Source organism: Pogonomyrmex barbatus, unplaced genomic scaffold (assembly GCF_055798465.1).
Source record: "Pogonomyrmex barbatus isolate J1 unplaced genomic scaffold, ASM5579846v1 scaffold6, whole genome shotgun sequence".
NCBI classification, from domain to species: domain Eukaryota; kingdom Metazoa; phylum Arthropoda; class Insecta; order Hymenoptera; family Formicidae; genus Pogonomyrmex; species Pogonomyrmex barbatus.
The window spans coordinates 8,950,773-8,976,363 of record NW_028297160.1 but is presented as its reverse complement, the minus strand read 5'-3'; the positions used below and the strand labels follow the sequence as shown (position 1 = coordinate 8,976,363).

Below are 25,591 nucleotides of genomic sequence, written 5' to 3'. Positions count from 1 at the left end.
AAGACAAATATAGTACATGTTAATAAAGTTACAACTGAAAGTTACAACTGGTTTCCACAGCTAGGGGCATACATTAAATTTCAAGGATTCCTACGAATGGCCTAGTAAATGGATTTGGATATATCGGTTAAAACGTATCAATCTCAAATGTGAGATTGGTATCTTCGAATCTGATCGAGTTGCAGTTTAATTTTCTAAAACGCGCGCTTGCGCAACTCAGCGGGGAAAAATAAGAAAAAAGGAACAATAAAGGAAGATAAGCACGCGTCTCTCTCTCTCTCTCTCTCTCTCTCTCTCTGGACGCGTGTCTCTCTCTCTCTCTCTCTCTCTCTCTCTCTCTCTCTCTCTCTCTCTCTCTGGGGGTGCGGGCAAATAATTCGATTCGCATTAACGCATTTTCTCTCGATGGGGCGCGGATCCGAGGGTGTACGTACGGGTCTCCTATTAAACACGATACTCCATTTGTTTTGATACACTTTTTGATACACGGCCGCGCGATCGATCCGTTCGTGGCGTCGCATGCGCAACGAACGATCGCGCTCAACGAACGTGCCCGGTCGATGTGCCGGCCACTTTCCATGTTTTCATACGAATCTCTCGCGACAACCGACCCTGGTTATTACCGAGATTGTCACCGGATTGTCACCGGGACGGAAGAGGACTCTGTGCGCTCGGTGCTTAACACTTGTTGGCCCGTCTGAATATTGAAAAATGCAGCCCGCGGCCGTTGCGGCATAAAATTGTCGTGATATATCGATATACGATATAAAATGGGAAGACACGATGTTCGAGTATTTTAAGAGTCAATTTCAAGATATTGAAGAGACAAAATAAACCCGAGTATAAGAAAGTTAAATATAAACTGTACCTTGGTCCGAAACTTTGCTTATTAACAGCTTAAGATGTAGAATATTTCTGCTGAAAAGTTCGATTAAAATGACCTTAATAAAAACTCTGGAGAACACTAATTATACCATATTGGGACGTAATATTCCGCACGCAATTTATTTTATTTTATTGTTACGGACTTTAGTCCGCTTGTTCAAAAGTATACTTTGCTTCACAGTCGCTGCATTTAGTGCATTAGGCCATTGTTTCATTCATGAGGAATGCTATTATTAGTTCTATATAATTCAACTCGTCATAATATTTTGTAATTATTTTTATATTTACATTTTCATAGTATAGACAAATTTAGAATAGTCATGTAAATTTAGAATTTATAACTCAAGCTACAAAATGTTCGTTTCTAGTAGATATTTTTTCTTTAATAATTCATCATTAGATAATATGTAATTCAGTATTTAAATTAAAGTTTTTAAATTCTTAATATAGAAATAGAAAACAATTTTCGAAGCATGGATTTATGTTTTCTAATATGTTAAAAATGTATGAGAATGGAAGCTGTCTACGGATAATCAACAAATAACTATATAAAGCGTAAGTATCAGATTATCTCTTGTAGAACACGAGAGTAGAAATTCCATAGCTTGTCGCTTGAAAAATCTTAATAAAAATTACATATTTTTAATTCGTGAGTATAGGTAGACTCTATTAAGACCGCATTAGACAGTGAGATCTATAATTATCTCCGGCATTCTCGTCCACGCGAAGCATTCAATCTCTTCATCTGATTATTAATTGAAAAGGCTATTTTTAGATCAAGTCTAAACATTCGTCGCACTACTCGGTCCCGATTTAAACGAATTCTTTTGTATCGAATTATTGACGAAACGGTCAACGTACTTCCCGCGGCTCACTTCGGACTCGCTATTCGTAGAATCTATTCTCATATTTTTCAAGCAGTATAAATTTCCGCCTACGAAATATAAACGGGTTGACGTATAGAATAACTCGCAAAAATGTTAAAACGGTTTTGATACCGCGACGGTTATAAGTACGCTGACATGATAGGATTAACCATAACGGTAATAGACGTAATTAAACGCGATGTGTCGAGATTTAGATACTATGTTACCTCGGTAATACAATTATGATATACTTACAAAATATACATAGTAAAACATATAATTTTAAATTTTTGATAAAAAAATTGTGATTTTTAAATTTTTCTGATAAAAAGGGAATTTATTATAATCAAACATTCTACAAAATATTTATCGTCGATTTCGTGAATCTGTTTGCAAAACTCGTAAATATAGTGAACAGAAAAAAAGACAAGAAGAAAAGAACCTTGATCTCACGCCTCACTTTGATGATAACCGTATCTATACGTACATTCCGTCGTATATCCGTCAAATTACTTCCGACGAAAACCCTCGTGGCTAATGCCTAATGGAGATCTTGTCTTTTGAACTACAGGCACGCAACAAACCGGCGGATGGCGTGGGTCATGTAAACCAAAAAGGTGCTTCCGGTCAGAAAGCGCCGGCGGCTGGTCAGAAGGTCGCGCCGGGTGCTAAGGTCGCGGCGAAACCGGCCCAAAAGCCGACAGCTCAGAAAGGCCAAGTGAAAGTGACACCTAAGGCGGCCTCCGTGAAGACCGGCAAGAACAAGAAGAAGGGACAACGGCAACAGTATGATCTCATCGTTACCATTAATCTGGTGAGCAACAGCACGATTTTTATCTCTTCAGGATCCTAATACGTGGCTCAATATTGCCAATTATTTAAGAAACCATGACTTCCCTTAAAATTATTCCTAAAAGTCACCTTTGATTTGGTAAGGATTAAATTATGCAACAGCACGATTTTTATCTCCTTAGGATTTTAATACATGGTTCAATATTGCCAATTATTTAAGAAACCATGACTTCCCTTAAAATTTTTCCTAAAAGTCACCTTTGATTTGGTAAAGATTAAATTATGCAATAGCACGATTTTGATCTCCTCAGGATTTTAATACATGGCTCAATATTGCCAATTATTTAAGAAACCATGACTTCCCTTAAAATTTTTCCTAAAAATCACTTTTGTTTTGGTAAGAATTAAATTATGCAACAGCACGATTTTGATCTCCTCAGGATTTTAATACATGGCTCAATATTGCTCAATTATTTAAGAAAACATAACTTTCCTTAAAATTTTAAAAAATTTTTAAAAGTCATCTTTCGATTTGGTAAGAACCGAATTGAAAGCTGAACTTAATATCTCTCTCGAATATCTCTTACGAGGGTTGAAATTGTCTGAGAAATGTTATTGCCGTGTACGACCAGCTAATTCCGATCGATTATTCAGCCCTTACCAACCCTAAGGTCATTAGCACGATCTTCCCAAACGATTTGCATTTGAATAGGTCACTTAATTATTTTGTGTTCATAGAGGTGAGAGCGAAGTTATCGGTGGCTCGTGATGGATCGAATTACGTCAGCCGCCTTTGTCAACGTGGCGTGCGCTTCGCGTAATGCGTGCACATCGGCAATAAATATGGCACGATCTGACCCAGTTGAATACGCGATGAGCGATCGATAAGTTTCTTCATGTTCGGCTAATATACGCCGCGCGTCAAGACACACCGAAGGAAAATAACACCGTACTGTCATTTACTCGGATTGGCATAATTAGCGACAACTCCCCGATCGCATTGCTCTATTTTGAGATGATATTTCCGGTTGAGATTGCTGACAACATCAAATAGATTTGATATTTGATCTCATGCAAATTGCATGTGCACAGATTCTAGTATACAATTATTCCATATTCATTATAAACTCGTGTTATTATACGGCTAATTATTTATTACGCATGCCTCGTTTTATGCGTTTCGTATAATTTTCTCATTACATACGTAAAAATAGCCATTTATCGAGAATTTTATTTTCTTTTATATCTATAAATAGAATTTAATTGTTATTTTTAATTATACTATAAATGTAATTTTTTTTTAAATTAATTGCTGTAGATATCAATTTATATTTAGAAAATTATTCCGATATAAATTATTTACCTATATTAACATATTTTTTAGTGGAAATACTTTAAGTAATTTTGTATGAATACTGTAAATAAATTTTTATCGATGTTAAACGGTGCTGTGTATGCTGTGTATTGATTGAATATTTTTTGTTATTAATATTATATAAGCAATTATTAATATTATTCTTTTAGATCTATTATGTTTATCTATGAATATCTAAATATAAATAATTTTATAATAAAAAAAAGGAGTTAGAAATTTTACATATCAGTAGTCTGTCTTTTGCAGTAAAATATGTAAAAATTAAAAATTAATTCTCTTAATTTATGTTACAAGACCGATGCAAGGCAAGTTACATAAATTTTTTCAAATTTTGTCAAACATGAAAAAGATTTGAATTATGAAGAGTTGAATTGAAAACAATACGAATGGTTGTCGGAAGCGCATCCCTGTACTAGGAAAGCGGAAAAATGACACAACGAGCAAAGTATCTGTTCGTGCAATCTCGGGAAATGGGGAAGGGAGTAGTCACACCTAGCATCTAACCGTAGAGGGGACCTCGTAGTTAAAAACAGACTAAGGTTGCCAAAGAGAGTCCCGAACACACACGGCTTTGTCATCTGTGTAGACATCTCTCTTGTATCCGACTTGTGCTCGACCACCAAAGCTCAGGAAGCCGCGGCAGCGAGTCTTGTGTCACCGTCGTCTTCGAGGCGCACGCGAAGTAACGATCACGTATACGATCGCGAAGGAATTTTTCAAGAGCGAAGCGAAGCGACGTGGGAAGCGAAGCGAAACGGAAACCGGCACATTCCTCAACTTCACCCGCTCGAAATCGCGGGAAGCGCGAAGTTCGTGCTCCGAGCACGCGTATTTCTCTACTTGCTTAACGCACGACGGCGGCAAACGGCTATTTTTACTCATCCGTGAGCTATCGCATCCTCGAGTAGTGTCGCCCGTGTGATTGCCGCGGAATATTGTGCACATCGGCCGCTTGATCCGACGTGATCGTCGACTCTCGGCGTTTCATCTTACCGGAGAAATACGAGGGACGAGGCAAGGGCGGGCCTTAGAATCGCCTCCCTCGGTCGTCCCAAGCGTCATCTTCTCGGATTTTATCCATCCGAAAAGTAATCGTGATCGACGGCGAGAAGCCTCTTTCGGTGTCTTTCGGATATGACCTCTCTCTGTATCTCTCGGTACCAGCGGCGGCCTTGAAAGAGAGCTCGTAGTCGATAAATATTAGTTCGGCTCCGAGCAGTTTCCGACGAATCCGTCGCGCCGCGAATACATATATACATATATACATATATACATTATATATCTACGTATACGCTTCGATCCCCCCCCCCCCCATCCCGGGAAAGCGCAGCTTACGCTTTCTTTTTCTTTTTCTTCTTACGCATCGACGGAAACACGTCGCACGTGACGCGTCTGTAATGGGAGCGAAATGTCGGTCGTCTCGACGGCGACACGACGGTAATAGCCACAAGATGCAGACGTAGCCACGGAATTCGCAGTTAACGTCTTCGCAATAATCTCGCCAACGGACACTTCCGGCGCATATTCCTCGGCGTGACACGCGACCATGGCGGAAACGGAAAAGAGATACACTCACGCGTATGGACAGTTGCGTAGATTGACGAGCACGATAGACGGTCAGATTAGACAGTTGAGCGTAAGTAAGAATACAGAATCTTTCTGGAGAACTCAACGCGCGTGAGACACGTGAGAAAATTAAAAAAAAAATTCTCTTCGAGAAAATCGTGGGATCGTCATTGAAGTGGAACACGTGGATATTAAAAAAAAAATTTTTTCTTTGAGAGAATCGTGAGATCGTCATTGAAGTGGAACGCGTGGAGATTAAAAAATAAAATTTTCTTCGGGAAAATCGTGAGACCGTCATTGAAGTGGAACACGTGGATATTAAAAAAAAAATTTTTTCTTCGAGAGAATCGTAAGACCGTCATTGAAATGGAACGCGTGAAAATTAAAAAAGAAAATTTTCTTCGGGAGAATCATGAGACCGTCATTGAAGTGGAACGCGTGGATATTAAAAAAAAAATTTTTTCTTCGAGAGAATCGTGAGACCGTCATTGAAGTGAAACGCGTGGAAATTAAAAAAGAAAATTTTCTTCGGGAGAATCGTGAGACCGTCATTGAAGTGGAACGCGTGGAGATTAAAAAAAAAAATTTTCTTCGGGAGAATCGTGAGACCATCATTGAAGTGGAACGCGTGGAAATTAAAAAAGAAAATTTTCTTCGAGAAAATCGTGAGATCGCCATTGAAGTGGAACGCGTGGAAATTAAAAAAAAAATTTTCTTCGGGAGAATCGTGAGACCGTCATTGAAGTGGAACGCGTGGAGATTAAAAAAGAAAATTTTCTTCGGAAGAATCGTGAGACCGTCATTGAAATGGACCGCGTTCGAGCAGCCAGTTGCGCCGTTTTGTCGCGGGACTCGCTATCACGTTGCGACATGTTATTATTAATAATTCATTACTCGACCTCCCCTCGCGTTGGAGCCTCTAGAGATGGGCATCTCGCCAAAATTTCTTCAATATCTCCTCTATAACGTACGAGAGCAGATCATAGAAGAGTAATAGTTAAAGCAAGGTCGTTTCCCTACAATTAAGAGGCAATATCTTTCGATGGCATTTGGCGTTATATGCATTCATAATACAAAAATACAACTCGTAGATATGCAGGGTAAAATGATAGGATTTTATCTATCGTTTGTTCTCCTTTTTTTTTTGTTTCAGTCCGAATATGGACTTACAGAAGATCAGGTAGCAGGTGAGTTTACAGTACAATTATACAGATCATTTAGCAATAATTATTTATTAGTCAGCAATAATTAATTTTCATGGTTCAATTAAAAAGTAAAGGTTTTTTGAAACTTCCAATACACAAAATAATTTATTTAAATCTAACAAAATATTTTGTGTCATGCAGCATCCAAGACTCTTTGTGTATCATTAATGATTTTCTTGGAAATTAATATCTTTATTGTTTGAATAAGTGTTATTATCTTCATTCATTTAGTTGAGATGTAAGAATGACGTTTTGGATGCGCCGTCAGATACATGAAAGACATGAAACTTATTGCTATGAATCGTAAGCGTAAATGCGTGCCAGTTGGCAACAGTTTTTTCCTGTTTACCTAATATCTCCGATGCCGAGTCAGTTAAAATGGAGAGTTAGAAATAATTTATAAAGAACGGAACATAATAAATTCAAAATACTAACAATGAGAGCTGGTCTCCTAGATAATCTAAACGAGCAAATTTGCGGAATACGAATAATTGATGTTGATAGTTCACTGCACGCGGATGACTCATTATTCGTAATGGCATCATCGTTGACACGCGATATCGATTATGTTTAACTTATGATCTAACTTTTTGCGACACAGTTTTCTAGTTATAATCTTGTCCTTTATAATAATATTGGAAAGAAATGAGATGGAAAAGTCAAGATAAGAAAACCTCGCACAACAAATTATTCCTAACTTTAAATTTAAACGTTCTTTCTTCCTTTAATTAATCAAATAATATCAGTTTAAAAAATTATTTTAGCACGAAAAGTTCTATACAAAATAGTTACCGATCTAAAATCTCAGAATTAATAGTTTGAAACATGTAAAACCATTTTAAATGAACTTTTGTTAGAATTGAGGATAAAATTCTATAATATATTTCATTTTATAATTTTAGATGTTTTGTTATACAAAAAATATTTGAAAAATCAGAATATGTATTAAAAAATATATATATATACTAAGTGTATACACGTAAATCTATAACATATGTTATATATAAAATTTAAATAAGTTATATATAAAATTCTATCACGATTTCTGACGCGCGTTAATTAAATTGTTGCGCAAATATATTACATGTTTTTATCACGTATTTCGCAATTACTCAGGCGCATAATAAAAGACGCCCGTAAAATTACTTGGAGTTTACCGAACAATTAGCTATTTATGTCTCGAATTTGCCGGAAACGATCGGCACGATAACGGCGAGAAACTCCGTCATCATTTCAGAATTCAAAGAGGCATTCATGCTCTTTGATAAGGACGAGGACGGCACGATTACGATGGCGGAATTGGGGGTTGTTATGCGGTCTCTCGGTCAAAGACCATCGGGTGAGTCACTTTCCATTCGCGAATCTCTCGGATGCATCCGGGATGCATTCTGTGAAACGGCGATGTATAAAGCGAGTGGCGGTGCGCCCCTTTCAGAGACGGAACTGCGCGACATGGTGAACGAGGTGGATCAGGATGGAAACGGCACCATTGAGTTCAACGAATTTCTGCAATTGATGTCGAAGAAGATGAAGGGCGCCGACGGGGAGGACGAACTTCGCGAGGCGTTCCGGTAATAAGCTCTGGCTATATAAGAAACTTCGGGGATCTAATTGTCCCCGAGGCAATTGCATCATTGAAAGAACGTCGTCCCGAGGAAACGTTTGCTCGCGAGGAAAATTGTGCTTTTAAGATGTAGATAAGCCCGGAAATTTAGCCATTCTTCGCGTTTCCTTTTCAGGGTGTTCGATAAGAACAACGACGGCTTAATCTCTTCGAAAGAGCTGCGACATGTAATGACGAATCTCGGCGAGAAGTTATCCGAGGAGGAAGTCGACGACATGATTAAAGAGGCGGATCTAGACGGCGACGGAATGGTCAACTACGAAGGTAATGTGTTTTTGAGCGTTATCTAATAAATAGTTATAATTTGCTTATGTCATTTTGATTTTGAAAAAAATACAATCTAATATATTTACTGTTATAATAATATTATTCGCGTAACACAGCTGTTTCTAAAATAAAATATTAATATAAATGTAAATACATAGTTTCAGTAGAATCCCATCACGTCCGAGTTTTTTGATAATAGACGTGAATGAATTTGAATATTTGTTGCTTTTGCAATCTGCTTTTGTAATCTGAATAATAGCTTTATATAAAATTTAAATAGAAAGAGCGGCGTAGACGATTAAAAAATATGGAAAATAATATGTATTTAGTAGAATTAGTATTTTAAACATAACGCGAATTATGTATTATCTAGAATGAGTTTAATCAATGAAACTATAAACATAATAATAAAAATAGAGCAAATTGTGTGCATATACATATTCAATGTTTTCATTAAGCTTTGCAATTAATTCTTGCTTAATAAAGTACCCGCGAATATTACATATTTTCTAAATCTGAATCTGAGATTCAATTTAAAAAAAAATTTAGCATTTTTATACAATCATTTATTATTAAGTTATTCAGCATTGAATTAATTGGGATCCATCATGTTTTAGAATTCGTGACGATTTTAACGTCGAAAAATTAGTTCGGGAATCAAAGGATAGGATTTCGAAGATACCTGAAATAACGGAGGATCCTCGAACGGAAGAAGGACAAACGGATCCGCCACCCAAGTTCCTCGACTTCGTAGGATCGTAACGAGAAGTCGTTTCATGCTCCATAAAACTACTGTATCCAGGGCCGTCGAGGGAAAAATGAAACACTCATCGACGACCGACCGATCGACCGGCCGACCGATCGTGGCACGCTGTGAGATCGCGGAAGCGAATCGCACACATTTTCAATCGCGCGAAACCGACTTTATTGCTAAGGCTTCGCGAGCGACGTGTCGAGGATTTTGCGCGTAAGTAACGCAAATAGAGAATTGGGAAGGCACCGGAAACCTTTTGGCTTCGAAGGGGGGAGGTCTCCGAGTCCCCCCGCCGTGAGTAGAGAAAGCTTCCGGAAAACCGAGAAGAGAGACTTTCTTCCGCGAATTTTGCACATACGTACACGCATTATATACACAGATACACCTCGCGCTCCTTCGGACTAATCTTAGACGAGTACTTGAAGTTTTTAGCTATAACGGTAAAAAAAAAAGAAAAGGTAACGAAGAAAAGAAAAAAAGAAATTGAAAGAGAAAGAATATGTCCAAACTGCGGGGGAGGGAGGAGAAAGGAGAAGGAGAAGGGAGGCGCGATCAGCCGCCAACTAGAACAATCAACCGAGCTTCGTTTAAACTTTTACGTACCCTCAATCTTTATCTCCCTTCCCCCGGCAACTTTACGGAGCGGAGAATTTTAGAAGTTACCTAGCTTTTCACGCCCCTTTGAGCGTCCCCGCGAGAAAGTCCTGAAGTATATATTAGTATATACAATATGTGCATATGTATATTAGCATATATGATATATGTGCGTGATATATATATATATATATATATACATACATACATATACATATGTTATTATATATTATTATATGATATTCCTTTTGCGTCGATTGTCTTTTCTTGAGACGCGACGCGCATGAAAGGTATCGTACTTCGAATGTTTTTACCGCTTGTTACACGCAAAAATGCCAACGTAGTAGACACACCACCGTACCCCGTCCTTGCCGTCGCCCTCCTCATCGTCATCACCTCCTCGATTCTTAGTAACTTTAGAGCGGGTACGCCGACGACCACGCTGAAGAGTGATTGACACTTGCGCTTTGGTACCCGGCGTGAGTAGGGCGCCCGATAATCGCGGCATCCATCGCGTTTTTGTAATCGATCGACGTCGAGTGGGCGAGCACCCTGGTTGAAAAAGCGATGCCTCGAAAAGCTGACAGTCTAAATATTTCGAGTGTCGTATCACGGCTCCCCTGTGGGAACAATTCGAGCAGAGCGATTTGGAAAAATGGCCGCGTGGCGTTCATTCCTTGGTTACCGAAGGATATTCTAACGATCTAAATGAGATTGTTTGTGATCCAGTGAGTTGACGAAGTCTTAGACGAATTGATAATAATCTACGACAACTACGACAATCCCTCGTGTTACATCCTCAATGGCCACAGTTTCCATTGTGATAATTGGCAGATGTGATCATTGGATATGCGGCGATGATTTATAGTAGATAGAAAAGATATAATGAAGAAAAGAAAATGATCCTCTTACGATTTCAACCAGGGTGATTAACGCGACGCACGAAAGGGTTGTACGATCGCGATCCCTCGCGTGAGAAACAAGGATGGCATGGTGTTTCCGCCGTCGCACAATCAGTATCGCTCGGCGTTCAGGAGCGTATAAGTTATTACGTGCGCATTATCGTCGTGGTATGTATGTACCTTTAGACGTGTTATAAGAGAAAAACAAGCCCCGCGCGCTTAACACGCGCGATATAAACGGTAGTATCTAATAGCGGCAGATAAAAAGAGAGACGGTCGCAAGTATAAAAACGGCAAAAGCTGTACACGTGGATTATCATATACTATACGTGATTATGTTGCTACCACGAAAAAGAAGAAAGAAGAAAACATATGTGAAATACGCTGTAGATAGTCATATATATATATATATATATATATATATATATATATATATACACACATATTTAATACATTGTATGTACATACATGCCCTCTCCGCCGCCCGTGCTTCACACACACATATACACGTACGTACGTATGAACGCACGCATGCACGCACGCATGCACGCGCGCGCAGTTTCCGACCTGGCACGAAGCGGAAGTTGAAGATTGACAGCGCGAGCGCATCTACTATCAGTCGGAGTAATTGTGTTCCATTTTTTGCGTGCGTGATTAAATTATTGAAATAAGACTACTATCTCTATATAGAATACGGATTTAAGAAAGAATTCACGTGTACAAAATTAAATGTTTTTTTTCTCATTTTAATATATATTTTTATATTATATATATATATATATATATATATATATATATATATATCGATTTGTATTTCATAATTCTGTTTCTTATTTAAATTCGTTAGTCTCCAAACTACCGTGAGGAATTTAAATACTTTGAAATCGTTTTACCGATTGATCGTACGTACTGCGCTAAATGGTAAAATGGGAGAAAGAAAAAAAGAGAGATAGAAAGAATGAATGATAATTTTTTTTTTTTTACAAGAGACTCCAGGTGAAATGCGCGTGTTTCGAGATCCGGACGACACGATTATTTTTCTTTTTAAAGTACGAGCAAAACGTGGAAAAGCGATTGCGGCCTGGAGCACTCGTCGGATGAAACGGTGATTGACGGCTGCACAGAGACAGACAATAAATTCTGTTGCTCTTTAATCTAATCGATCGACAATTACGTTACGTTTGACGGCGAGCCTAGCAGATTGCCAAGGTGCGAATGGGCACTTCATCTCGAAAGGATGGCACAACGGCGATGGGAGTTCAGGTTATCGAGAATGCGAGGGACCGACGATTCAATAAATACAATTATCTGTATATATGACGCGTGATGTACAATTAATGCGAATGCATATATTATTTTCGCAGGCGGAGACTGTGATCCTCGATAGATCCGTGGATTTCTCGTGGAACAACCAATAAACGTGGGCGGTTTTATCGGGCGAAGATAACGTAAATCAAATTTTGAAGATCAATCGAATAAGAAACGAAGATTTGTCGAATAATGACCTAATAGGGTACAACGTACTTGTCTTGCGATCTTCAAAATTCGACTTACTTTATTACTTTCAGAGTGAGCAGTTCAGATCACATTGCGCCTCCGATAGAATGTTGCTATAACATAAATATTCATTTCCGGGCTTGAAATAAGTTGAATAAATTTGAATAAAAAAAAAGTTTCAAAAAGATTTGAAGTAAAGGAAATTGAGTATTATCTGTATAAATCTCAACTATTTGTGTATTCGGTAAATCAGTTCAAAAAAATGTACTCTTAGAAGGTTAGACCATTAAACTTATGGCAGTTTTCTATCGATGATGCATCATAATTTACGATCATACGCGAGAGGAAAAAAAAAAGAGAGAAAGGGAAGATGTGTACACCTATATAATGTTTATAGATAGAGACGCCGCAACACGCGAAATATACAAGCGAAGGGATGGTGTCGTGTTTTTGACAATAATGTATTTTCTTAACGCTTATATATCTCGAAGCGAGATGTCCCACCGCGCAGTGTCTTTCTTTCCATTGGGATAGCACCGTTCCACGCAACAAAACGCAAAACGTTGATTATTGCTTTTCGATCTACCGATGCTGCAGATGATCGATTACGCTACTCGTCGATGCTCGTAAAAAAAACGAACGTTCATTCTCTCTCATATATCCGATACGATATCAAAATATCAAGCGCGGTATCAAAAAGCACCGCGACTCGAAACACCGCGACCTGGAAGGTCAGGCACCTGAAAGTGCGAGTCGGCACGGCGACGTCCTGATAGAGGGTGAAAAAGGGGGAGAAGGTAAAGCGTCAGCTTGATAATACGTCACAAATAGCAATGTAATAACGTCCGAACGACAATATCTCTCTAATGGTTTAACTGAGAACCTTTGGTAAGAACTACCAAAAAGAAGCAGATATATATGCTGGTCCGCCCCAAACATTACATTACAACATTAAGTATCATGAAATTATATACCTGTATAATGCCGACAATGAGATAAGCCACTACACGTCGACGGCACGTGTCGCTATTTGTTCGTCGTCTTGTCACGCACTTGGATTTCCTACCTGTCCCGTTCGCATCTCGCCCCTTTAAAAAAAAGTTATGTCGCTAACAGCTCTCATTCATGAATGGCGATACTTATGTGCTTAACGTACGACCGGCAGAAGAAATAATTAATGCGGAATAAGTATGGCGAATAATTAATTAATTAATTGCAAAGTAAGGATCGCAGATTGGAGTTACTTTGATCCTTAAGGATAAAATTAAATTTGGAAATAATTTCAATAATTCAAACGATGTCTTTTTATAAAAATTTCTTTTATAAAAAAATTTTTTTCTACAAAATTTTTTTCCTGATGAAATCCACTTTCATTCAATTCCACCTCGGTATCTTTTCCAAAAAAACTGCTTTTTGTTATAATCGTGAATAAATCGTGATTAAAATGAAAATAAAGAAGTTACTTCGTTTTGATCAAAGTTATCCTTTGGAATCAGAGAAATTCTGATATGGTGGTGTTTGTTTTCAAGATGTTAAGGCTTCCGAAGCGATTCTACTTAGGATTTGAAAGTCTAAATTTGCTTATACTGCATTTTGTGAATTTTATAATGCATGTATACGACGTGACTTCGCCTAATTTTTTTGTAATATCAGAACAATGTGACGCGCGCAAGTGTAAGTACAAAAAGAATTGTTGTGACGTAAGCATGCAGTGAGTTTCTACCATATGCATAAGAAGAATGGATCGTCCGACACGAAAGAAAAAAAAAATTGTTATTGCGAAAAAAAAGCGGGGCTCGTATCCGTACGCTCCGTAATGCAGCGTACAGACGGCTTCTTAGATTTTAATTATATTGAACGCACTTTGTATTTGTTAAAATGATAATCATCCTAACTATTTGAGAGGTAAAAACAATTAGTGAGCATTCGGTAAATTTATGCGAGAGACAAACAATTACTGCATTACAATATTCGTCATTTTAATCACTCTTTAATCGATATGGAAATGACGATATGGAATTGACGATAACGTCCATATTGTACCACTCGTTACATTAATCCATTAGTTATTATTACTACACATGGCACATAAATTGTTCCTGTTATTCCTCAAAGAGTCAGGAATTCAACATTCTTTGCTTAGAAACGAAGCGAAGAATTCTCTTTCCTCTGTCCTACTCCTCCGCGAGTACATTAAAAATTTTGTTCAATGCGAGGATCGATTTCTCGGCGAACTTCGAGATATTTATTATTGTATTATCGTTTGCTCCAGAGCAGAGATATTTTTATAGATTACACTTTACGCCAAATCCTGCTGTGCAGCGTAATACGAAATCATACGACATTGCGTTGCAATGCATTGCGTTGCACTGCATTGTGTTATATTTTTTACAGGATGTCCCGAAAGTCACGCACTTTCTTTCTGCCGTTAATTATTGCAGATGGGAAAAAAATATCACAATAAATTCGAAGCGAAATTGAAACCATTTAGGAAAAAGGAAAATAAAACATAAAGGAAACTTCTCCCTTGATTGACTCTAATTTTCCTACTTGGACAAGTTTCTTTTATTTTCTTATTTATCCAAGTAATTAATAATTACATATTCAGAGGTGCAGAGAAAGTGCAAAAGACGCCTGGGATACCCTACACACATATTATATTGTATTATACTGTATATATATATATATATACAAGTTATATATTCATCTACAAGTTATATATTCTCTACCAAATTGTTTTGCGAGCTGGCAGCTCGGGTCCGAGTTAACGAACGTTCTTGGCTGCCCGCAGACCTGCCGTTAATTATCGCCTACGTACAGGATGTCTTGGAAATACACGTGTTTGCGTTGTGTTGAACATTAAAATTCTTAAATGTATATGTAAAACATATGTCTCATATGCGCAGCAGAGAGTATACGCGTATATTTTCATTATATTCCTTAGGATACCCTGTACGTTATAACGTTGCCCTCCAGAAGTAAAGGTACGTGAGTCTTCCCTCTGATTAATCGAGACTTCTCCGTTCTATTCTACTCGCTTTCATCGTCGATCACCGCGCGCGTCCAGGAATTTGAGCAGAGAGCTCGATAAGCTAATCATTAGTAATTAATCGAGACTAGAAATTATGGAGATCAATGTGATCTTTTTCTTAGAATATATACCTCGCTCGAAATTTGTCCTCAAATCGGCGATCGACTAGCGGCATCGATTAGCATAGCGAATCATTTCGTTAATTCTTACTTATTAATTTTTATTACTACTGTTACGAAACCTGTTAGGGCTAGTTTAAGGGACAAAATGTACCGTCGACTTTCTTTGTTTGGAATGGAAGTACAAGTCATAATAAGACAAAGCTAATATTTAAATAATTATTTAAAAAGTGAGAGTATTATTAAAAATTATATATACATATATATATATATATATATATATATATTAAAAGATTATTTATATTGTTGAACTGAACTAAGAAATATTTATATAAAAAATAGAAGATGCAAATGAACGGTGTAAATAATTTTAAAAACATTGTGTTTTCCCTTAAATATAATTTTATTTTTATTAAAGTTGAGACGGAAGTTTATAATACAATCGCGCACTTTTTGCAGATATATTTTCATCTCTTTGCAAAGATGTGTTCTCAAGATGGAGCAGTATACTTGTTATTTCCCGATGTTCGTTAATCGAGAGATCGCGCGTTTGATTAACTCGCTTTAATCGGTGCTTTGCGATCCTTTGGAATTCGTCCCGATTTCGAATCGACATTTCAAGCGCAGCCTGTAAAACGAGCGACTTCGAGGCACCTAAAAAAAAAAAAAAAAATCACTTCGAGGATGTTCGAAGTTCGCCTAAACAACGCAAATAAGCAAAGGGTGTAATATCAGCTAGCTTAATATCAAACACACACGTTGAAATATCGCAAACACGTAATAATCAAATTATATATAAATATATACGTATATGTTAAATAGATACGCGTGAGAAAGAACCTGATTACCTTAGATGTAATGATAATTAAATGATAATTGTTAAGTAAGTGTAACTAGGTTGTAACAATCGCGAGGGCTGTCGCCACTAAGCGACACGATCTTCCGTTCATTAAGGATCTGCGATTTTTCGTCGTCGATTATACGTCGGTCCGATACACCGCTTTCTTACGAGACGATTTATAGGGTGTGATTGTAGGCAACGTGGGAAATGGGTGTGATGCTTGGCATGCAACATTTTTAAAAACGTTGCATCTTTTTGGGCGTCGTTTGAGAAGTTGCGTCATTCCAGTTTTTCCGCTTGCCGATTACTTTACGAGAAGAACTTTTTCCACGGCTCGAAGGCAGTTCGTTGCGTTAAATTCAGCCGAGTCAACACTCGTGGAAGATGGAGAAGTTCCGCGCGTTTTCCTATTTTCGTTTTTTTTTTCTTTTTTCTTTTTTCTTTTTTTTTTCTTTTTCAGTCGCGTGGCGAAACTTCTTTGCGCCTAAATGCCGCGCGAGATAAAAATCAGAGATAAAATCGCGAGAGCGGGCAATAACCGTGTGTATCAAACAACGCCACGGCCGAGACACGACGATGTTCAAACTAGTTGTAATAAGGAAACGTCTTTCATTAACTTTGTTAAACTTTGTTATGGGTAGCCGCGTTACTGGACGAGTATGTGTGTGTATTTTTATATTTCAGTCTAGCTCTAGCGGTCGGAGAAAACGTCTGATAAAAATTCTAATTTCTCGCACAATCGAGATATTGTATCTCCTTGGAAAAACTTTCAACCTGTTTTAATTGTTTTTTTTTTTTTTCACTAATTGTAGTGAAAACAAAGAAAAATAATTATTGCAGAATTGTCATTTAAATAATTGATAGTTTAATTGTACTAATGTAACTAATTATGTAATTGTTTCGAATTTATTCCGCGAAAAAATTATCTCGCGACAGCTGTGTGCTTTCTTTAATTCTGTCAACGTTTCATTGTGCTTATAGATAAAACAAGTGGTAATTTTAAAGCTGTGATTTTTTTCCTATCGGAGATAATTATGTATCCTGAAGGACGCAATGCGAGGAAGCGCAAGAAGCAAATTAAAAGCGATGTCGAAGCGTGTTTGCAATCGGAGATTACAGGCGTATTAAGAAGATTGAAAAAGGAAACAATAATGGATCTGGACACGGGGAGCTATATCGCGCTGTGAACGAAATATTTATATTTTTACTTGAAAGAAAAAAAAAAAAAAGGCTACGAAAGAGACGAAACGTTTGTAATTGACGAATTTCCACGACAAGGAATGTCCATGACGTTATTTTTCTAGAGTAAATATCTAAATAGTTACTATTGCGTTATGGCGAAACGTGTTCTCAAGCGACAAGCAGGCCTAAACGCGACTTTTTACGATTAAGACTTAATGTACAAGCATATTTGGCAAAGGAAGAATACGTTTGTCATTTATTTGTTCTGTGTACATATTATATATTTGATGCTATTGTATGTTACTGAAATTATCCCCGCAAATTATACGACATGTTTTCGATAAATTGTGAGCGATTTTCCCAAAGAGTTTGTACTCGTGTTGTTGGTGCGTGAGTTTGATATTTATTCAAAATGTTTGTACGTTTAACGCTTGAACGGTTACTTTCTCTTACAATATAATTGTAATTCTTTTATATATAACTATTTGATTTCTCTCTCTTGTTGAATTAATTTTCTTTGGAATTATTTCAATTGTGTTTTGCTTTTCGATGTCTGAGAGTTACTTATCAATAAAAAATAAATAACATATAAAGTAGTAAATATGATTTTGCATATATAATTGAGTTGCATTTAATATATATATATGAAATATTATATACATGATAAAGAAATTTGGTATAGATAGTATTCTGCAATTATTTTCACATCTAATTGGCTTTTTGGAAATCATTTTATGATTACTGAGAAAATTTGTTAAACTGTTTTATGATCCTAAATTAATAATGAGTGATAAGGTGGTATGTATATCTAACAATAAATGCACTCAATAATTTTCGCTTTGGCTCAATAATCAAAATTTAATAAAAATTCAATATTGTAGTGAGAGTTAAAGTAGATAGTTAAAGCTGTAAAGACTGGCTATTGCAGCTATTATTTAAAAAATATTATACAAATAATCAAAGAATATTGTTATAGAAACTAAAATCACACGAGGGGAAAAATATGCAATATTTTAATATAATTAAAATTGAAATTCAAAGAGATACAATCGTGTGAATTAAGAGTAGAATAGTGCAAGCAGATCTGTTTTATCATTTTTACCCAATATGGACGAATATTTTTAAATTATTTTCTTAATCCGTTTGTTAACTGCGACTTTTCAAGTGAATACTCTACTCGCGTTTGGTCCTAGAGTGGAGAAAAGTCAGAAGGGACAGGGATTCAGAAAAGAGTACTGTATGTCTGTTTGTGCGTGTTATGTATGTGTGTGCGTTATGTGATGTTAAACGTACGCGACCATGTTACTTGTAACGTTATGTACTGTAATATTACAACACGACATAAAAAGTGGCGAACACTGTGTACTGGTGAAATGCAATACATGTATCGAGTTGCCCCTAAATATAACCATTTTATATAATGGACACTCGTTTATAGTTTTATCTTTTGATTCAAACTTCGAATTCGTCAAGTTTATGTAACTTGAAAACAAATACATACATCGTATTAATAAAATAAACACATTAAAATGAATGAAAAAATAGTATCAAGGTAAAAAGTAATTTAAAAAATAATTTTTAATTCATGCTTTTTTAATTTTCTCTAAAAAAATTTATAATAAAAACAGAAAATATTCATACAAATTTTACTTTATTTTAAAATGATTAAAAATATTTGAATTAAACATCAATTTAAAAAAAATTAAATAAACACTTGCAATATAAATAATAATTATATATATTAATGCATTTTTTGTTTAAAGAAATAACTGTACGCAATATATTAAAAGTATAGATAAAAAGAAAAGAAACGAATTAGTGAAAATAAATAAAATAAAGTTGAAAATGATAAAAATGTAAAATTCAATATTGAAAAAATTGTGTCAAGTTTAAATTGGACAAAATTTAGATTTTTAGACATACAATATTAAGAATAAAAAAAAAGATAAAAAAAGGTCTCCCCGACGGGGAATCGAACCCCGGTCTCCCGCGTGACAGGCGGGGATACTAACCACTATACTATCGAGGAATTTTGTAGCCCGCTCTTAAAATATGATATATAAAACTATGATATATAAAATTATGATATATAATATGATATATAATATGATATATAAAAAATTATAATAAAGATCTATATAATGATAAATGTACAATTTAAATTGTTATATAATCGCGTTTAGAAAATTATTTCTAATATTAATTTAATTATATTATTATAATTCAACATATTAATTATGCACATTACAGTCAGTAATAATTAATTTATGTTATTCTACGTTAATAGTGTTATTAAATTATGACATAGAAAAAAATAAAACAATAATTTCGATTTTTTTATATTATAAAATAATCGAGCAGCAAAAAATAAATCCACTTTGACGCAGTCGGTAGGACTCGAACCTACGCTCCCAGAGGGAATCTGATTTCTAGTCAGACGCCTTAACCACTCGGCCACGACTGCTATGCATACCTGTTGGCTAGAATTTATATATTTTCTACAATATGTTTCAATATATATATTAAATATATTTTAATTATCATTATATATTATGTATAATATATGATATGTAATAATTAACTCTCAATATTAATCGTATTTTCAAATAAAAAATGTCTAACGTTACTGATATGATATTCGTATAATATGAATACGTAAAGTCATGCTTTGTATCATCGAGTGGCGTCATTACAAAAGGCAACAAAAATGGCGGTTGCGTGCATTGCACGAAAACGTTTAGAAAGATGACAAAAATAAAGGGTTGACCCCGACGTGATTTGAACACGCAACCTTCTGATCTGGAGTCAGACGCGCTACCGTTGCGCCACGGAGTCTTAATGACGACTCAACTCCGAGTAAGAAGTACATTCGTATCTCGATAGATCCACGTATAAATGATTTCATTTTTTACATGAACTTTATATATTAAACGATAATAAATGAATAAAATTCCAATAAAATAAAATTTTTAAATAAAAAAAAAAAACAGATCATGTATTTCTTTTGCATTTAAAATCCGATAGTCTTTAAAAAAAAAATGATAATTAGAAATACTTTCATAATTTCAATCAAAATTATTTCATTTTTTATTTATACACGTGACATTTAAATTGTTAGAAAATAAATAATAAATAACATCAGTGTACGCAGAGCAATTGTTATTTTCTCTGTTTGAGATTACACATATGCAAAAATACATATTTTACACAACTAGTGTCCGTATCTCATACCTTTAACCATCTGTAAAATACATCTTTTATTTGAACTCTCAAGATTCTGCATCTTGTGATATGATACGTGTGCGAAATGAGCTCAGAACCATGGCGCCACGCTTGAATTATTTGGCGCTAGCGCGACACGAATAACGAGACGAATGCGATCGATACGGTCGACGTATGCTGCTCGCGATAAACTCAATCCTTCGTGGGAAGTATGTTCGTACGTGTGCGCAGCGCGAGAAATCGAGAACGCCTCGTATAGCGCGGCACAAGGCAAGGCGCGAACGATCACCGATCGTCGGCCGCCGATCATCGTCACCCCAGCGCGCGCCGGGCTCGACTCGGCCCAGCCCAGCCCGGTGACGAGCACGTGGTGCGTGCTCACATCCCGCATGCGAGCACCGCGTTACCCGGGCGGCACGTGGCGACAGGAGCTGGTACGAGCCCGACTGTTCTCTCTACGTTGAAGAGAGTTTCGCGCGGGTTGTCTCGCCGAGCCCCTCCTGCTGCCAGGAGAGCACGTAGCGCGAGGAGGTAATGCCGGCTGCCTCGGTCGGCCAGACCGGCTGGTTCGCCGGCGATGTTCTGTCATACCTTGACTTTCGCCCGTGAGGAATTTTTTCAACAGGAACGCATGCAGCCGCTCGCAACCTCATGACGCTGCCGATAGAAGCGCTGGTATCAACATCGCCAGCCTACGTACATACATACATACGTCGTGTACGCACGAGATTATGTACTGGGTGTATCGCGGAAACATCGCGGATGATTTTATATTGAGGAATAACAGAAGAACACGTGAATGATCGAAATAAATTGATTTTCATGTCGATATGATTGTATCACGTGCAAATATAAAGTTGTAAAATGTGCATATTCGTTTAAATGTAATCGTTACGATATGAATATAATTATATACAATTTATATAGATTGATGCTTCAATTCGATGTTTATAATAAAGTAAAATATAAGAATATAGAAGATATATTCTGTAATAAAATAATTTTTGTGATAAGAAATAAACTAAAAGGACAGGACACATTACTGAAATAATTCTTATCCTTCTGCAAGGACTACTAATTACTATTACTTATTAAAAATAATTATTATCCATAATCTATTAGTTATTATCTGTAATCTTTTAAAAAGTAACAAAAATATTCGACAACCTGCATCAAATTTTCATTTAAGCGCTTAATCTAAAAACTTTAAAATATCAGAATGTTACATAATGTAATTTTAGAACAAAATTTCACATATGATAAATTTATTATATTATATTAAATTCGAAGATTAATATTTGAATTTATCTTATTCATTCAATTTGTAAATTACATAACTTCAGTTTTTTGCCGCATCGTCGCCACTCACGAAGATCAACGAGACGTTGTCATCTACTCCATGTATCGTACGAGTCACCCTGTATAAATATATATATATATACATATACACCGCCCCGTGTGGGTAGCAATCCCCACTCTGACGCCCAGCGACTTTAATTTTAGGGGAAAACGTAATAACGTTCGATCCATTTGGGAGTCATTCCGTGGTGCGAGGTATGTGATTCTTGTACCATGCAGTTCGACGCAGATATGAGGTCCGAGCAACACCGTGGAAACTTGTGGTCGAAGTCGGTGTCGCGTGCGTCGTTCTAGTCGGCAACGGCGGTGGCAACGGCGGCGGCGGCGGCGGCGGCGGCGGCGGCGGTGGTGGCGGGGAATCGCGCGTTATTAATGCTGATTTTGGGGAAAAACGATGTCACTGTCCCCGTAGATGACGGCCCGCCGACTCCCGCGGGACGTACACGGGACGGCTGTACATTGACCACGGCCGCGCGTCGCTGCGCACGAATCTCCGGTGCGGACGGGCGCGGCCCGGCCGGATTCGCGCCGTGCCGGCAGCTCGCCGGGCCCGGTAGCCCTGCCGAAATTTCCGTCCACGCCGGAGTCAATGAACCAATAAGCGGTGGAAAGAGATCGCTGTGGACCAATGGGGTATGGCTGCGCCGTGGCAATGCTTAGGGGCCCGCGCGCTCTTCCTCAAAATTGTGTCTTTCCGATCCACGGCGAACAGAAGTGGCAAGGAGGCGCGTACATGGCGCGGCCGCGCAGCCGTCGAGATCGCGCGCCTACTCGGCATTTCTGTGTCCCTACTCGCCGCTCGGTTAAATTGTTGATTATGTCCATTCTGCCCGTTGACTGTAGATTACCAACGCAGGCCGCGTGTAAATTAGCGCGTGGAGAAAGAGCGGGGATGACCAAGATGGTAGGCCGACGGCACCGACGGCACCGACGGTTGCTTAGCACCGCATATATCGGGTACTCGATCGAATTGCTGACTATTCTACTCACTCTGTCGAGGGGAGTGACTTGTCGTTTTGACATTACGACATCATGCATGGCGATAATGCGTTGCGTAAGATACGACAGCTTAATCATTATGTAGATTATTAGATGTAGCGAGTAAAAGATAATGAGAAATTTTTTGTTAGAAATTTTATTCAATCCATCGATTAGAATGCATTGAAATGTACACACATAATACACAAATAATCTATGTGTGTATGTATATTTCTGTTATTTATTTTATATTATTAATATATTATATTCCATAAATGCTAGTGAAACATGCTAGTGAAATTCCTCTTGTTAATTTTTGAATGAAATTACACTTTATATTATTCTGAAATTCATTCTTAAGCTCACAAAATTTGTTTCAGTGCGATAATATTAGAAAACAATCTAGTTTTAATTTTACTATTTCGACTAATAATTTATTCTCACGCTTACGACTACGACACGCAGTTCCGTCAAGCGGAAATCATTTCGGACGAAAGTGGGTACTATAGGTAATACAAGAACGCAGACACCCTGACGACTTCTTCGCTCAACGTGCTTCTCTGGTGCGAGGAGGGGCCAAATGAGACAACCCGCGCGAATGACGCTCAACTGTACGAGAGAGGAGAAATGCCATCGTTCATGCTATCCTGATAACTCACAGACTACGTGCGCGATGTGAGCCACGCACTCTGCTCCATTGCGGTCAAGGAACACGTAGACGCGTAAATGTGTGCGACGCGCGCAAGAATTATTATCCGAGACACGCATTTCCCCGCCGTGTATATCGAGCATGAACGATGATGAAAATATAAACGATCTCGCAAAAGTCTCGCAAAGAGAAACGTGGATAAAGAAACACGCTTTTAATGCCACGATCTTAATTTCCACCTCGTCATGAATCGCTAATTAAATTCGTGGCCATGAGGCCCGAAGATTTAAGCAACTATAAAAATACGGTTCTTATAAGTGATACATTGTAGTATCTTTAATGTCAAGTAGTAATATATTTAACAAATAATAATGATGTTAACAATTAATAATAATATAATAATAATAATAATGTTTCTCGAGTACCAACGGTTATAATGGACGTTTAAACAAAAAGCGTGCCGAATATATCCTGACATGCATTTCAAATACATTATTTTTTATTTTTTCTCTTAAAATAATTTATTTGTTTTAGCAATATTTTGCATACTTATATTTATATACATATACAATAATAATTATATTTTATTAAATATAATCTACTGTATATAATAGAGTAATAATAATAATGATAATAATAAATGATAATAATAATACATGAAAGGCATTACCTGATGTCTATTTACGACGTATCGACGATCTTTCTCGAACTGCAAGAAACGTATTAATTGGGCGTGGTCCGTGGTAGCATCTTTTGAATGATACTTGTATCAGGATACTACGTAGCCTCGGAGCACACTTCCGTTCTCTTTTTTTCCACAGCGTCGTGAAAATATTATTGTTATTATATCGGCCGCGTTCCATTCTCCCCTTCGCCGTTTCATAGGCGTTCAATAACAATCCCTTTTAACCGAAACGGGCAGGAATGGCGAGCCCCCGACGACAACAACATCAACAGGATCCCATCTGCTCGCAAGAGCATGAGGAGGCCACGAACGAGCTTCCGTAAAGAATATACGTTCCTTTGCTCCATACGTAATCTCATGGTTTGGATATTCGCCTTCTTCTTTCAGAGACAAATATCCGGATCGCAAATAATATTCTTACATTATATTACATGGAAAAACAAGCATCGTTGTATAACCACGAAGAAGATACAATGGAATAAAAATTTCTAATCGAGAATTACACATATATATGCAGATATAAATCTGCTTGAACTTATTTCGTTTCATTAATAAGTTTATTCTCTTTGCCTAAACAATGCACAATTTCTTCAATCGTGAATCTGCGCTTTTAAGATCAACAAGATGCATTCGGAAAAATTAAATAAATTATTTTCCGCCCTTAAAGGGAAATAGAATCAAATAGATCGTTTCAGTATCTGCTTAATTCTTTTTCAGCTAATATTTATGCAAACTTGTTTTTTTAACAACAGTTCTCTGCCCGTTTGACAAGTCAAGTTCTTCAAAGTGGCCTGTTCTTTCGAGAGATGTCGCGCGCACGGGTCAGGGTACGGAGCCTCCTTAGCTCACATGTACTCCTGATAGGTGTGAACCACGGCGCCGCGTGCCGACGCAACCCATTGGACCTTCGAAGGAGAGACGCTACCATGACTACGATTGCGTCTCCGTTAATCGCACGGTCGTCGTGCGCGAGGTCGCGGCTTGCCATCCGCGCGCGCATACTCAACGGGAGGGAAAAAAAAATGGCAGCGGTGGGATTCGAACCCACGCCTCCGAAGAGACTGGTGCCTTAAACCAGCGCCTTAGACCGCTCGGCCACGCTACCGTTGACGATAGATCGATCTATTTTTTGGTTGTTTTCGCGTGACCGCCAGAAAACTGGAGTGCATCTCACGTCCTTGGTCTTGTTCAACGCGAC

The 25,591-nt window shown here is 37.4% G+C and overlaps 1 protein-coding gene, 2 long non-coding RNA genes and 4 other non-coding genes across 11 annotated transcripts in view; 2 read left to right on the top strand and 5 right to left on the bottom strand.

The window, feature by feature from the left end:
* Positions 1 to 18,925, top strand: part of LOC105422458 (calmodulin-alpha) — a 40,298-nt gene extending 21,373 nt beyond the window's left edge. For 4 of the 5 annotated variants that reach the window (XM_089082305.1, XM_089082302.1, XM_089082301.1 and 1 more), the window contains 6 exons: positions 2,323 to 2,565; positions 6,638 to 6,671; positions 7,927 to 8,028; positions 8,101 to 8,260; positions 8,429 to 8,577; positions 9,198 to 18,925. In XM_089082305.1, the coding sequence (XP_088938431.1) occupies positions 2,323 to 2,565; positions 6,638 to 6,671; positions 7,927 to 8,028; positions 8,101 to 8,260; positions 8,429 to 8,577; positions 9,198 to 9,229 (720 nt within the window). In that variant the 3' untranslated portion in view covers positions 9,230 to 18,925. The remainder of the gene's footprint in view (positions 1 to 2,322; positions 2,566 to 6,637; positions 6,672 to 7,926; positions 8,029 to 8,100; positions 8,261 to 8,428; positions 8,578 to 9,197) is intronic. The other variant, XM_089082304.1, reaches the window with a different exon arrangement.
* A 532-nt stretch (positions 18,926 to 19,457) lies between these two features.
* TRNAD-GUC (transfer RNA aspartic acid (anticodon GUC)) lies at positions 19,458 to 19,529 on the bottom strand. Its single transcript has one exon. It is a non-coding gene; the product is annotated as a tRNA-Asp (tRNA).
* A 353-nt stretch (positions 19,530 to 19,882) lies between these two features.
* On the bottom strand, positions 19,883 to 19,964 carry TRNAS-AGA (transfer RNA serine (anticodon AGA)). Its single transcript has one exon. It is a non-coding gene; the product is annotated as a tRNA-Ser (tRNA).
* Positions 19,965 to 20,160: 196 nt separating this feature from the next.
* Positions 20,161 to 22,427, bottom strand: LOC148935147 (uncharacterized). Its single transcript, XR_016140572.1, has 2 exons — positions 22,294 to 22,427; positions 20,161 to 21,414 (listed from the first exon to the last, which is right to left on the bottom strand). It is a non-coding gene; the product is annotated as an uncharacterized LOC148935147 (long non-coding RNA).
* TRNAW-CCA (transfer RNA tryptophan (anticodon CCA)) lies at positions 20,264 to 20,335 on the bottom strand. Its single transcript has one exon. It is a non-coding gene; the product is annotated as a tRNA-Trp (tRNA).
* Positions 22,428 to 22,994: 567 nt separating the features above from the next.
* LOC105428048 (uncharacterized) lies at positions 22,995 to 24,363 on the top strand. Its single transcript, XR_016140571.1, has 2 exons — positions 22,995 to 23,135; positions 23,525 to 24,363. It is a non-coding gene; the product is annotated as an uncharacterized LOC105428048 (long non-coding RNA).
* A 1,053-nt stretch (positions 24,364 to 25,416) lies between these two features.
* TRNAL-AAG (transfer RNA leucine (anticodon AAG)) lies at positions 25,417 to 25,498 on the bottom strand. Its single transcript has one exon. It is a non-coding gene; the product is annotated as a tRNA-Leu (tRNA).
* Between the last annotated feature and the right edge of the window lie 93 nt (positions 25,499 to 25,591).